At 57.2% G+C, this 13,621-nt stretch overlaps 2 protein-coding genes across 6 annotated transcripts in view; both read left to right on the forward strand.

Annotated features, from left to right (window-relative positions):
- Positions 1 to 105: 105 nt before the first annotated feature.
- LOC128800806 (basic salivary proline-rich protein 4-like) lies at positions 106 to 7,305 on the forward strand. The gene is made up of 3 exons (XM_053966256.1): positions 106 to 279; positions 788 to 960; positions 6,957 to 7,305. The coding sequence occupies exons 1-3, from the start codon at positions 106 to 108 to the stop codon at positions 7,303 to 7,305; spliced, it is 696 nt and encodes a 231-aa protein (XP_053822231.1).
- Positions 218 to 13,621, forward strand: part of GATAD2A (GATA zinc finger domain containing 2A) — a 34,137-nt gene continuing 20,733 nt past the window's right edge. For 4 of the 5 annotated variants that reach the window (XM_053966060.1, XM_053966062.1, XM_053966063.1 and 1 more), the window contains exons 1-2: positions 7,227 to 7,484; positions 11,653 to 11,703. The gene's annotated coding sequence lies outside the window, so the exon portion shown is untranslated. Of the gene's footprint in view, positions 280 to 7,226; positions 7,485 to 11,652; positions 11,704 to 13,621 lie in introns of those variants that run through there. The other variant, XM_053966061.1, reaches the window with a different exon arrangement.

Consider the following 13,621-nt stretch of genomic DNA (forward strand, 5'->3'; position numbering starts at 1 on the left):
TGGGGGGGGGGGGGGGGAACAGGGGAGGGGAGGGGGGGGAGAGGGGCGGGCACGGAGGGGGAGGGGGGAGAGGGGCGGGAGGAGGAGGAGGAGGAGGGGGGGGAGATGAAGAGCGGGGGGGGGGAGGGGGGGCGGGTCCCCCTGCGCGCGCAGCCCCCCCCGCCCCCCCCTCCTGTCAGTGGCCACCTGAGGGAGCCGCCTCCCCTCCCCCCACGGCCCCAGTCCGGGCCGGGCCCCGCTGAGGAGGAGGAGGAGGCGGCTCTGAGGGGGCTCCGGACAGTGAGTGACACCCGCGCCTCAGCACCCCCTCCCCCGGGGGGACGGGGACAAGGGGACACCCCCACACGCACACACACACACACACCCCCCCCCTTTTTACCCCCGAGGGCGGCTCGGGGCTTGGGGCAACGCGGGGAGCGCCGGGGACGGGGGGGGTTTGTGAGGGGAGAAGGGAGCGGCCAAAAGCCGGCCGTGGTCAGGGGGGGACCCCGTGAGGGACGCGGGGAACTGGGGTGAGGGAGAGCGCCGGAGCGCCAGGGGGTTCACGGGGGATGAAAGTGCGGCCGGCTGTGTGTGAGGGGCGGGGGGGGGGGGGTGGGGATAATAATAATAAAAAAGCTTAAAAAAAAAAAAAAAAAAAAAAAGCGAAAAAGAAAAGGTTGGGAAGTCCGAGGGGAGGGTGGGCACGGGTGAGGGGGTGCCAGGGAGGAGCGGGAGTGCATCCTGGGAGTTGCCCGATAGGCACAGCCACCAGAGCATGTCAGCAAAGGCGGATTATTGGTGCCAGAGCCTTGGGAAGGCGGGGGAGGGGAGTGGGGGAGGGGACGGGCCACCACCGGGGCCACCGGGGCCACCAGGCCACGGCTCGGGGCTGGCCGGGCCGGGCCGGGAGCGCGGGGAGCCCCGAGGGAGCCCCCCCGGAGCCGCGGGGACAGCGCTGTCCCCGCCCGTGTCCCCCCGGTGCGTGACGGGCCCGGAGTGGCACTCCGGAAACACGGAGAAAGTTTTGGGCACGGGGCGGGGAAACGCGGGGAAGGGAGCGGGGATGTGCGGGGAGGGATGAGGAGTGCGGGGAAAGCCGCGGGGTCTGGGGGGAAAACTGAGTGGTACAGGGAAAGTCGAGGGGTTTGGGGAAAGATGAGGGTTTGGGGGGAAAATTAGGGGTACAGGAAAAGCTGAGGGGTTTGGGGAAAATGAGGGGTTCAGGAAAAGTTGAGGGGTTGAAGGGAAAAACAGGGATGCAGGAAAAGCTGAGGGACTTGGGGAAACTGAGGGGTTTTGGGGAAAATGAGGGGTACAGGAAAAGTCGAGGGGTTTGGGGGAAACTGAGTGGTACAGGAAAAGCTGAGGGGTTTGGGGAAAAGTTGAAGGGTTGAAGGGAAAAACAGGGATGCAGGAAAAGCTGAAGGGTTTGGGGAAAACTGAGTGGTACAGGAAAAGCTGAGGGGTTTTGGGGAAAATGAGGGGTTCAGGAAAAGTCGAGGGGTTTGGGGAAAAGTTGAAGGGTTGAAGGGAAAAACAGGGATGCAGGAAAAGCTGAGGGGTTTGGGGGCAAGATGAGGGGTTGAAGGGGAAAATGAGTGGTACAGGAAACACTGAGGGGTTTGGGGAAGGGTTGAAGGGGAAAACAGGGATGCAGGAAAAGCTGAAGGGTTTGGGGAAAACTGAGTGGTACAGGAAAAGTCGAGGATTTGGGGGAAAATGAGGGACTCAGGAAAAGTTGAGGGGTTGAAGGGAAAAACAGGGATGCAGGAAAAGCTGAGGGACTTGGGGAAACTGAGGGGTTTGGGGGAAACTGAGTGGTACAGGAAAAGCTGAGGGGTTTGGGGAAACTGAGGGGTTTGGGGGAAAGTTGAAGGGTTCAAGGGAAAAACAGGGATGCAGGAAAAGCTGAGGGGTTTGGGGGAAAGTGAGGGATGCAGGAAATGCTGGGGGATTGAAGGGAAAAAGGGATGCAGGAAAAGTTGAGGGGTTTGGGGGAAAAATTGAAGGGTCTAAGGGAAAAACAGGGATGCAGGAAATGCTGAGGGGTTTGGAGGAAAAATGAGTGGTTCAGGAAAAGCTGAGGGGTTTGGGGAAAGATGAGGGTTTGGGAGAAAATGAGGGATTCAGGAAAAGTCGAGGGGTTTGGGAAAAGTTGAGGGGTTTGGGGAAAGATGAGGGGTTTGGGAGAAACTGAGGGGCTGAAGGGATCTGCTGGAAAATCCCAGGGGCTGCTGGAAAAGTTGAGAGTCTGGGGCAAAAGCCGAGGGTTTGGCTTAAAATTGGAGGGTTTGTCCTGAAATCTGAGGGGCTGAAGGGAAAGCTGGGGATGCACTGGAAAACCTCAGGGGTGGCAGGGAAACTCGGGGCTCTTGGAAAATCCAGAGGTTTGTTGGAAAACTCGAGGGATTTTCTACTGGAAAATCCGGGGGTCTGTCCCAAAATCTGGGGGTTTGTCCCAAAATCTGGGGGTTTGTCCCAGAATCTGGGGGTTTGTCCCAGAATCTGGGGGTTTGTCCCAAAATCTGAGGGTTTGTCCCAGATTCTGAGGGTTTGTCCCAAAATCTGAGGGTCTGTCCCAAAATCTGAGGGTTTGTCCCAGAATCTGAGGGTCTATCCCAAGACTTGAGGGTCTGTTGGAAAAGTTGGGGTTTTGCTGGAAAACCTGAGGGGCCATCCCAAAATCCAGGGATCTGTGCCAAAACTCGAGGAAATCCTGAGGGTTTGCCCCAAATCCCTGGATTCTGCTGGAAAACCCCGGGCTCTGAGTGAATCCGAGGATCTGCGGGATAATCCAAGGATCTGCTGGAAAACTTGGGAGCTTGTTCCTCAAAACTCCGAGGCTCTGCCCCAAAACGCAGGGATCCCCCTGGAAAACTCCGGGATTCGCTGGGAAACCCGAGGGGCTGGGGCAGAACCGCAGGGATTGTCCCAAACTGCCCAAATCCGGGGCTTTTCCCCAAAACCTGCGGGCCTGGGGATCTGCGGGGAGATCTGGGATCTGGTGGATCCCGGGGATCTGCGTGAAATCCGTGGTTCTGTCCCAAATCCTGGGATTCTGCAGTGGATCCCAAGGGTCCATCCCAACTCCTGGATTCCGTGGTGATTCCTGGGGATTCATCCCAAATCCCAGTGCTCCATCCCAAATCCCAGGGATCTGTGTAAAATCCAGGCTCCATCCCAAATCCCAGTGCTCCATCCCAAATCCCAGTGCTCCATCCCAAATCCCAGGGCCACCATCAGGACCAGAAAATTCCCTTTAATTCCCCCCCATTCTCCCTCAGCATCGCCCCCTTTTTTTTGGGGGGGATTTTGGGAGTTGGAAAAAATCCAATTAATTCAGAATTTTCCCTTTTTCCCCCCCACCCTCTTTCCACTCTTTTCGCTGTTTTGGGGGGAAAATCCGATTTCAGGATTTTTGTAAGGAGGCTGTTGGGAAAATGGAAGGATTTAGGAAGGATTCATTCCCAAATTTTGATCCAGGAGTGAATTCCCAATGGGAAAATAGGGGAAAACCCCTTTTGTTTTCACTTAAGTTTAAGGAAAAATTGCTTTGTTTTAACTAAAATTCCTTAAAAAGTTGGGAATTGGGATTTGCTGAGCCCAAAGCAGCAGAAAATGCCAAGGAAAAGTGTGGAATATTTCAGTTTGGGAGAGGAAAATGGGGTTTTGGGAAGGAAAATGGCATTTGGGGAGGAAAATCCCTGTTTTTTAGAAGAAAATGGAGTTTTAGGAAGGAAAATCCATGTTTTAGCAATGAAAATCCCTGGTTTTAGCAAGCAGTTGGTTTTTAAAATTTGGATTTTTCTTTTTTCCCTCCAAAAAAAAAAAAAACATTGGAAAAAGAACTTTTTTAGGAGTTTAAGGACAAATCCCAACTCCAGGCCAGCCCTGTTGGAGCTGCGTTTTCCAGGGAATAAAATGGAGCTGAGATTCCCATTTTATGCTCCGAAAAATCCCCCAAATCCTTGGAAAATTCCCATTTCCTGCTGCCAGGAATTCCAGAGGGGATTGCAGGACCCGGCTTGTCCAGGCTGGGGCTGGAGCTGGGAAAATTTGGGATAAAATCCCCCAAATTCAGCCACTTTTCCCTGGGAATCTGCTTGGGATGGGTTTTCTGGGGAATTCCCGATCCCGGTTTCCGTGGGGATGGGGCAGAAGGGTTAAACCTTGGGATGGGGCCCTGAAATCCAAGGATTTGGGTGGGTTTGGGATGGGATTTGGGTGTCCCTGACCCTCAGGATCCCTTCCCATCCCGGGAACTCCAGCAGGAATTTGGGCAGTGGAGGGAATTTGTGGGGATTTCTTGCTGGAATTCTGGGATGGTTTGGGAAGGAAGGAGCTGAGGGATCAGCCGATCCCATCCCACCCCTTCCATGATCCCAGACTGGGATCCAGGGGCAGCCACAGCTGCTCTGGGAATTCCAGCCCATTCCAGCCAGGAATTCCTTCCCAAAATCCCACCCAAATCCCCCTTTCCCAGTTCAAATCCATTCCCTGTGCCTGGGATTCCCATCCCAAATCCCAAATCCATTCCCTGTGCCTGGGATCCCACCCCTCATCCCAAATCCTCTCCAGCTCCTTTGGAACTCCTTGCACCTCTGGAAGCAGCTCCAAGTTTTCCTTGGATCCTTCCCTTCTTGGACATTCCAGGGATCCAGGAGCAGCCAGAGCTTCCCTGGGAATTCCATCCCATTCCAGGCAGGAATTCCTTCCCCAGTCCCATCCATCCCTGAGGGAAGAGCCAGGAAATCCCAAAACCTTCCCTGGCAGAGGCGGGAGCCTCTGGAATGAGGCAGAAAACTGGAGAAGGAATCCCAAAGGAATCGGAAAAACGTCGGGATCTCTCCCACCCCGGCCCGTTCCCGTTTCCAGTGGGATGGGATTTTATCCAGGGAAGCTGTTTGGGGTGATATCCATGGAATTTTCCCAGCTTTGGGACGGAATCCCTGGAATTTCCCCAGTTTTGGCTGATGTCCGTTGGATTTTCCCATTTTGGGGTGGCATCCATGGGATTTTCCAAGTTTTGGTTGATATCCATGGAATTTGTCCAGTTGGGAGTGGTATCCATTGGGTTTTCCCAGTTTTGGGATGGCATCCATGGGATTTTCCACATTTTGGTCGACATCCATTGGAATTTTCCAGTTTTGGGATGGAATCCCTGGAATTTTCCCAGTTTGGGGTGATATCCATTGGATCTTTTCCAGTTTTGGGGTGATATCCATGGAATTTTTCCAGTTTTGCGGTGGCATCCATGGAGTTTTCCCAAAATTTGGGTGATATCCTTGGAATTTTCCAGGTTTGGGGCGTTATCCATTGGATTGGTCCAAGTTTTTGGTGATACCCATTGGATTTTCCAGCTTTGGGATGGCATCCATGGAATTTTCCCACTTTTAGGGTGGCACCCATAGGATTTTCCAGTTTTTGGTTGATATCCGGGGGATTTTCTCTGGGATCATCCCCGTGTTCCCCCCCGCAGGAATATTTGGGATTCCCGATCCTGCCTGGATTCCACCTTCCCAAATCCTCCTTCCAAATTCCGGGAATTTGGGGCTTTTAGGGATTTCTTTTTGGACTGGGGCAACAGGAGGGCAAGGGAAAAATGGGAATGAGCTGGAAAAGCATGGCAGGGATCTGGGAATAATAATTAATAATTAATAATAATTAATAATTAATAATCACACAGCTCCGAATTCCTTCTGCTGTTAATTCTGGTGTAAAATAATTGGGATTTGGGATTTGGTTTCAGCCAAACTTCCCCGGAGAAGTCTTTTCCCAAAATCCTGGGGACGCCGGGTGCTGATCTGGGGGGAATTTCCCGGGATTTGGGGGGATCTGCTGGGGTTTGGGGAGCTCGGAGATTTGCAGGGAATTTCCCGGGATTTGGGGTTTTGGGGCCGGGGCTCTCCCTGGGCTGCTGGGAGCGGCGGAGCTTTTGTGGGATCGGGGAATTTTGGGATGGGAGCGGAGCCCTGCCCCCGTCCCGGGCTTCCCGCACCACTGCTGCATCGGCCACCGCCGCTGTCCCTCTGTGTCCCTCTGTCCCCTCTCTGTCCCTCTGTCTGTCCCTCTCTGTCCCTCTGTCTGTCCCTCTGTCCCTCTCTGTCCCTCTGTCCCTCTGTCTGTCCCCTCTCTGTCCCTCTCTGTCCCTCTGTCCCCTCTCTGTCCCTCTGTCCCTCTCTGTCCCTCTGTCCCTCTGTCTGTCCCCTCTCTGTCCCTCTGTGTCCCTCTGTCTGTCCCCTCTGTGTCCCTCTGTCTGTCCCCTCTCTGTCCCTCTGTCCCCTCTCTGTCCCTCTGTCCCTCTGTCTGTCCCTCTGTCCCTCTCTGTCCCTCTGTCTGTCCCTCTGTCCCTCTCTCTGTCCCTCTGTCCCTCTGTCTGTCCCCTCTCTGTCCCTCTGTCTGTCCCTCTGTCCCTCTCTGTCCCTCTATCCCCTCTGTCTGTCCCTCTGTCTGCCCCTCTGTCTGTCCCTCTGTCCCTCTCTGTCCCTCTGTCTGTCCCTCTCTGTCCCTCTGTCTGTCCCCTCTCTGTCCCTCTCTGTCCCTCTGTCCCTCTCTGTCCCCTCTCTGTCCCTCTGTCTGTCCCCTCTCTGTCCCTCTATCCCCTCTCTCTGTCCCTCTGTCCCCTCTCTGTCCCTCTGTCTGTCCCCTCTCTGTCCCTCTCTGTCCCTCTGTCCCTCTCTGTCCCTCTGTCTGTCCCTCTCTGTCCCTCTGTCCCTCTCTGTCCCTCTGTCCCTCTCTCTGTCCCTCTGTCCCTCTCTGTCCCTCTGTCTGTCCCCTCTCTGTCCCTCTCTGTCCCTCTGTCCCTCTCTGTCCCTCTGTCCCTCTCTCTGTCCCTCTCTGTCCCTCTGTCCCTCTCTGTCCCTCTGTCCCTCTCTCTGTCCCTCTCTGTCCCTCTCTGTCCCTCTCTGTCCCTCTGTCCCTCTGTCTGTCCCTCTGTCCCTCTCTCTCCCCTCTCTCCACGTGGCCTCTCCCAGCGCGGCGCTGCCCGCGCGCCCCCCGCCCGCTGCTCCAGCCAATCAGCGCCCTCCTCACATCATCCGCGCGACCCCCGCGGCCAATGGCGGCCCGCGACACAACCGCGGCTCCCCCCGCGCCGCGCCCGGAAGCGGCGGCGGCCGCGGCTCCGCGAGGGGCCCGGCCCGGTGCGGCCCCGCCGCGGCCCCGGTGCTGTCCCCGCGCTGTCCCCTGCCGTCCCCGCGCCGTCCCCGCGCTGTCCCCTCGCTGTCTCACCGCTGTGCCCACGCCGTCCCCTCCGCCGGCCCCGCCGCTCGGCCGCCCCGCCCCGCGCATGCTCTGCCGGTGCCGCCGCGACTCCATGTGTGAGGAGCGCATTATCGGCACCGGGAGCCGCGGCGGCCACGGGAGCCACCGGGAAAGCCCCGCAACAAGCGGGAGAGCGGCGGGGCCAGCGCGGGGAGAGCGGAGCGGAGCCGGGAGCGCGGGGCGGGCTCGCCGCGGATGCGGCGCGGAGCTACCGGAGCAGCGCCCTGCGAGTTCTCCCGGTAAAAGTTCTCCCGGCGTTTATTGGCTCCGGTACCGGAGCAACGGCAGCGCCGGGATTTCGGTAGAACAGAGGCCGGGATGCGGGAGAGCTGCCGGGGAAGTTCCGGCATTTCCCGGCCGTGCGGGGAGCCCGGAAAGTGCAAAGTCCCGCTGGCCGCGGCTCCGGCCCCGGCCGCCCGTGAGCCCCGAGCCCGCGGCACCGGGGCCGCTCCGGGATCGCGGGGCTCGTCCCCCCGGGAGCCCCAACTCCGCCGCCCGCCCAGCGCCCCGGGGCGCCGCCGGCTTTTGTTTGGGAAAGTTGCTGCGGGCTTTCCGCCGGGCTGCTTCCTCTTCCTCCTCTTCCTCCTCCTTCTCCTCCTCCTCCTCCTCTTCCTCCTCCGCCGCCGCCCCGAGCGCTCCGTGCCCGCTCCCCCCCGCGCTCCGCACCGGGGACACGGCGGGGACACGGCGGGGACACGGGGGGACACGGGGACCCCCCGAAACCCCCCCGGTCACTCGGTGGTCACCCCCCGCTCACCCCCCCCCCGGTCACTCCCCGGTCACCGCGACCCTCCCCGGTGTCCCCGGGGGTCAATCCCCGCTCTCCAAAGCCGCGATCCCCCCCGCTGTCCCCGTGGCCGGTGCCCCCCGGTGCCCCCGGTGCCGGAGCCCCGCGGTGGCCGCGGCCGGGCCGTGCGGCCGGGCCGGGCCGGGGCCGTGTCACAATAAGAGTCCCCGGCCGCCCTTCCTGCGCCCGGGGCACCGGCAATGGCACCGGCACGGGCACCGGCACGGGCACCGGCACGGGGATCGGCACGGGGATCGGCAGCAGCACCGGGGTGCGCTGCCCGGCACCGGGATGGGGATCGGCACCGGCACCGGGATCCGCACCGGGATACTGGGATGGGGATCAGCACCGGCACCGGGATGGGCACCGGGACCGGGATGGGCACTGGGATACCGGGATGGGCACCGGGACCGGGATCCACACTAGGATACCGGGATGGGGATGGGGATGGGGATGGGCACCGGGACCGGGATGTGCTGCCCGGGGCGATCCCGGGGGTCCGGGGGGATGCGGGACCATCCCGGCCCCGCACAGCGCACGGTGGGCAGAGGGGAAGCGGGAGCTCGGGAATTGCAGCCGGGAGCGGCTCCCGGGCTGGGATCCCGCCGGGATGCGGGGCTGGGATTCACATCCCGGCTTTTCCCGAGCATCTCCTGACTTTTCCCGGAGTGGCCCCGCACCGGGAAACGGGCAGAGAATTCCAGCCGGGAGCGCTCGCTCGGGATCGGAATTGGGATTCACATCCCGGCTTTTCCCGAGCCTTTCCTGGCTGCTTTTCCACGATTTCCCCGGCTTGGTTTTACTTGGATTTGTCCGGGAATTCCCGAGCTGTCCCAAATCCCGGGAGCGGATCTGGGCCAGCTCCGATCCCGGCTCTGGGCTCCGGGACCTGCCGGGAGCGGAGCCGGAGCTGGGAGAGGCACAGGAAGTGACAGCGAGAGGCCTTTGGGAATCCGGGATGGCAGCGCCTGGAGCTGGCCTGGGAGCAGCGGGAAAGGGCTGGGATCTGACAGGGATTTTGGGAAAGGGACCGGAATTAGCCTGGGATCAGCAGGAAAGGGCAGGGAGCAGCGGGAAAGGGCTGGGATCGGCCTGGGAGCAGCGGGAAAGGGACTGGAATTGGCCTGGGATCAGCAGGAAAGGGTAGGGATCAGCCTGGGAGCAGCGGGAAAGGGGCTGGGATCGGCCTGGGATCAGTGGGAAAGGGGCTGGCATTGGCCTGGGAGCAGCAGGAAAGGGCTGGGATCTGACAGGGATTTTGGGAAAAGGGCTGGAATTGGCCTGGGATCAGCGGGAAAGGAACTGGGATCTGACAGGGATCAGTGGGAAAGGGACTGGGATCAGTGGGAAAGGGCTGGGATCTGCTGTGGGTTTAGGGAAGGGGGCTGGAATCTGGCAGGGATTTTGGGAGAGGAGAGGGAAGTAGCCTTGGATCAGCAGGAAAGGGGCTGGAATGTGCCTGGGAATTTGGGAAAGGGGCTGGGATGGACCTTGGATCAGTGGGAAAGTCATGGATTTTGGGAGAGGGGCTGGAATCTGCCTGGGATTTTGGGAAAAGGGCTGGAAGTGGCCTTGGATCAGTGGGAAAGGGGCTGGAAGTTGGGAATAGTGGAAAGCTGGGAATGCTGGGAAGCTGGGATTGATGGGAGGTTGGGGTGTTCTGGGAATGTTTCAAATCCCAAAATTCCTGATCCAAACCAGGGGTGTTGCTGATGGAATTCCAAAGCCGGAGATGAATCCTGAAAGGGAATAAATCCCTCTTTTTCCATGGATTCATGGAATTCTGGGATGCTCTGGGGTGGGAGGGAGCTCAGGGATCAGGCTGGGACATTCCCGCTATCCCAGGTTTTTCCAGGCTGCCCTCGGACACTCCCAGGAATTCCCGGGAATTTCGTGCTGCTCCCTCTCCAGTTTTTCCCACAGATCCCAAACTTTTCCAGGATTTTCCCACTCCTGATCCAACTGGGGGCTCCTTCCCTTGAATCCGGAGCCTTAACACAGCTGGAATTCCAGAATTCCACAAATTCCCAGTGAAATCCAAGGAATTCCAGCTCTCCTGGATCCTCAGAGCTTCCCAAACTCCCGGGAAAAGCGGCCGGGGCAGCTCCGAATTCCAAAGGATTTCCTGGGATTTTCCCAGATCCTCTTAAGCACGAACAGCTCCGGGTGAGCTCCGCTAATTCCCCCTGGAATTCCCGGGATCACGGGGCCGGAGCAGCCGGAAAAACCCGGGAACAGCCGAAGGCTCCGGGAGCTGCTCCCGGCCCAGAAAAACCAGGAATGAAGGGAAATGTGGGAATTCCATGGATGGAAACCAGGAATGAGGGGAAATCTGGGAATTCCATGGATGGAAACCAGGAATGAAGGGAAATCTGGGAAATCCATGGATGGAAACCAGGAATGAAGGGAAATCTGGGAAATCCATGGATGGAAACCAGGAATGAAGGGAAATCTGGGAATTCCATGGATGGAAACCAGGAATGAAGGGAAATCTGGGAATTCCATGGATTTCAGTGCCTAGGAAGTTCACAGGATGAATCAGAAGAAGGGGGAAAAGCTGGGAATTCCTGGATTTTCCCCCAAAAAAAGCAGGATTTGATCCCAGAGGGAATGAGCCAGGTCCTATCCACAGCAATTCCATGGAAAAGTCACTCCAGGATTCCTTTTTTTCCATGGAAAAGCCACCAATTGAGGCTTCATTCCTTTGGCTCTGGAATGCCGGGATCCATCGGAGTCAGGTGTTGGAATTGCAGGCTGGGAATTCCCTGGATTCTGCTGCTTCCCAAGGAATCCCTAAAATCCCGTTTTTCCAGGGATTCTTGGATGTTTTCCTGAGCTGCTTCTGGAGCTTCCTGATCCCAAATTCCAAGGAAAAGCCTCGGGCAGGGCTGGATCCGGGGCAAATCCCAACCCTTGGATCCAACTCGGGATCCTGCTGGCATCCAAACCTTGGGAATTCCTTGGGAAAATTCGGGAAGAGCCATCCCTGGGATCCTGGGAATGCTCCCGGGCCAGCCCGGCTCATCCAGGGGGGAATTTTTTGGGAATCTCAGGCTCCCTGATCCAAGGGAAAACCCCTTGGGAGGCTCCGGAGGCGCCTCCTGTGCCGCGGGATTCTTCTTCCCGGGAATTCTGCTGGAAAAGGGGGAACAGCCCCAGGTTTTTATTGGAATCAGTTTTTTATCCCAGTTCCCACTCAGGATCCCCGATTCCCACGGTGGTGCCGTGGTTTTGGGATTCCCAAATCCCAATTCCCAGGATTCTGACGTGGTTTGGGATTCCCAAATCCCAATTCCCAGGATTCTGATGTGGTTTGGGATTCCCAAATCCCAATTCCCAGGATTCTGTTGTAGTTTGGGATTCCCAAATCCCAATTCCCAGGATTATGTTGTAGTTTGGGATTCCCAAATCCCAATTCCCAGGATTATGTTGTAGTTTGGGATTCCCAAATCCCATGGCTGTGCCGTGCTGATATTCCCAATTTTCGTGGTGGAGCCGTCATTTTGGGATTCCCAAATCCCAGCTCTGTGCCAGCATTCCCAAACCCCAGCATTCCCAAACCCCGGCTGCTTCCCTCGGGAATTCCCGGAGTTCTCTCTCACCTCCCTCTGTTCCCGCAGGATCCTCGGCTCCGGCTCATCCCGGCGGGACCCCATGACCTTCCCTGACAGGTAGGAGCCGGCAAATTCCTGGGAATTCCTGGGAATTCTGTGGGATGGGGAATCTCTGCCATGCCACGGGGCTGGAATTTCCTCCTGGAACAGCTGGAGAGGAGCTCCAAGAGGAGCTTTCCCAAAAATCTCCGTCAGCTGCCGAGGGATTGGAGCTGATTCCCGAGGAAATCTCCCGGATTTTCTGAGGGATTGGGAAGTTCCAGAGGATCCAGAGCTCCTGGAATTCCTGCCGGGATTCTCCTGCGGGATTGGGCAGCGCCTGGAGTGGGGACGGGATTGGGGATTTGGGGTTTGGGATTCAGAATCTGGGATTTGGGAAGGGCTTGGAGCCGGGAATGCTCAGGGAGGAGCCGTGGCTGAGCGCTCACCTGGGCTGGGCTCACCTGGGCTGGGCTCACCTGTCCCATGCAGGGTCTCACCTGTGCAGGCTCTCCCACCCCCATGTGTGTGTTCACCTGTGCAGGTCTCACCTGTTCACATCTCACCTGTGCAGGTCTCACCTGTTCACATCTCACCTGTGCACATCTCACCTGGGCAGGCTCTCCCAGCCCCATGTGTGTGTTCACCTGTTCACATCTCACCTGTGCAGGTCTCACCTGTGCACGTTCTCCCAGCCCCCCATGTATGTGCTCACCTGTTCACATCTCACCTGTTCACATCTCACCTGTTCACATCTCACCTCTGCAGGTTCTCCCACCCCCCCATGTATGTGCTCACCTCTGCGGGTCTCACCTGTGTGGGTGCTCACCTGTGCAGGTCTCACCTGAGCAGGTTGTCCCTCCCCTCACCCCCATAGCCGTTTACCTGGGGATGTTCTCACCTGTGCGGGTCTCACCTGTGCGGGTCTCACCTGCCCCCTGTCCCCTCTCACCTGTCCCCGGCCGTGTCCCCGCAGGAATTCCGGGATTTCTCCCAGGGTGGATCCGGCCTGATCCCACCCTGGGATCCCGGGAATCCTGCGGGCCTGGAATTCCCAGGAAAGGGCTGGGATTGTCCTGAGAGAGGAATGGGATTCTCCTGGGATTAGGGATGGGATTGTCCTGGGAAAAGGCTGGGATTATCCTGGGATAGGGATGGGATTGTCCCGGGAGAGGAATGGGATTGTCCCGGGATCCTTTGGCTCCGGCATTCCTGGGAAATTCTTTTTTTGAAAAATTCGGGAATTTGGGTGGATAAATAAGAAAATTCCCTGGGAATTCCAATTCTCCTGCTGCTTTTCCCGCTTTTCTCTGGGATGATCCCGCTGGGGAAGGAATTCCCGGCCGGAATCTCTGGAATTCGAATTCCAAGGAATTCCCAGCCTGGAACTTCCCCATTCCCGGCTGGAAAAGCCGCTGGGATTGGGAACATTTAAGGATGGAAATTCCCTCCTTAATGAAGAATTAATCGGGAAAGATCCGAGTGCACATCCTCATTAACATTCAAATATATGCAGGGATATTTAAATTAACTCATGAATATGTGAACAACCTTATGAATATTTAAATAAGCTCAAGAATATTTCTGTTGCTTCCCAACAAATAAATCTTGGAATTTTTTCCCCTTAAAAGAGGAATTCCGAATGGAAAGTCAACAATGGAGAAATAATTAATTAATGGTTAATTAATTATTAATTAATAACTGGAGGATTCGCTTGGAAAATCCCAGGAAAAGTTGGGAATTCTGCTCCTGGATTTCCTCTCCGCATTCCCAAAGAATCCCAGCCCAGGAATCTCAGTCCTTGTGTCCTGAATATTCCAGCTGGGAACAATTTGGGAATAATTCCCGTGGGAAAAGTGGAATTTTCAGGAATTTTCCCAGCTTTAATCTAATGAAACCAGAGAATTCCCAGAATTCCCATAAAATCCCACAAATTCCTCCCAGAATTCCAGCTCTCCCCAGGGAAAATTCAGCTGGAATTTGACAGAAATTCCAG

The sequence above is a fragment of the Vidua chalybeata genome, chromosome 27 (assembly GCF_026979565.1).
Source record: "Vidua chalybeata isolate OUT-0048 chromosome 27, bVidCha1 merged haplotype, whole genome shotgun sequence".
In the NCBI taxonomy this organism is placed as follows: Eukaryota; Metazoa; Chordata; class Aves; order Passeriformes; family Viduidae; genus Vidua; species Vidua chalybeata.

What these genes read in the sequence shown, in the direction of transcription:
- LOC128800806 (XM_053966256.1), top strand. Translation starts at nt 106, where the DNA reads ATGAAGAGCGGGGGGGGGGAGGGGGGGCGGGTCCCCCTGCGCGCGCAG. An exon ending in CTCTGAGGGGGCTCCGGACA is followed by an intron (nt 280 to 787) that starts GTGAGTGACACC and finishes TATTGGTGCCAG; the next exon opens with AGCCTTGGGAAGGCGGGGGA. An exon ending in TCCCCGCCCGTGTCCCCCCG is followed by an intron (nt 961 to 6,956) that starts GTGCGTGACGGG and finishes GGCCTCTCCCAG; the next exon opens with CGCGGCGCTGCCCGCGCGCC.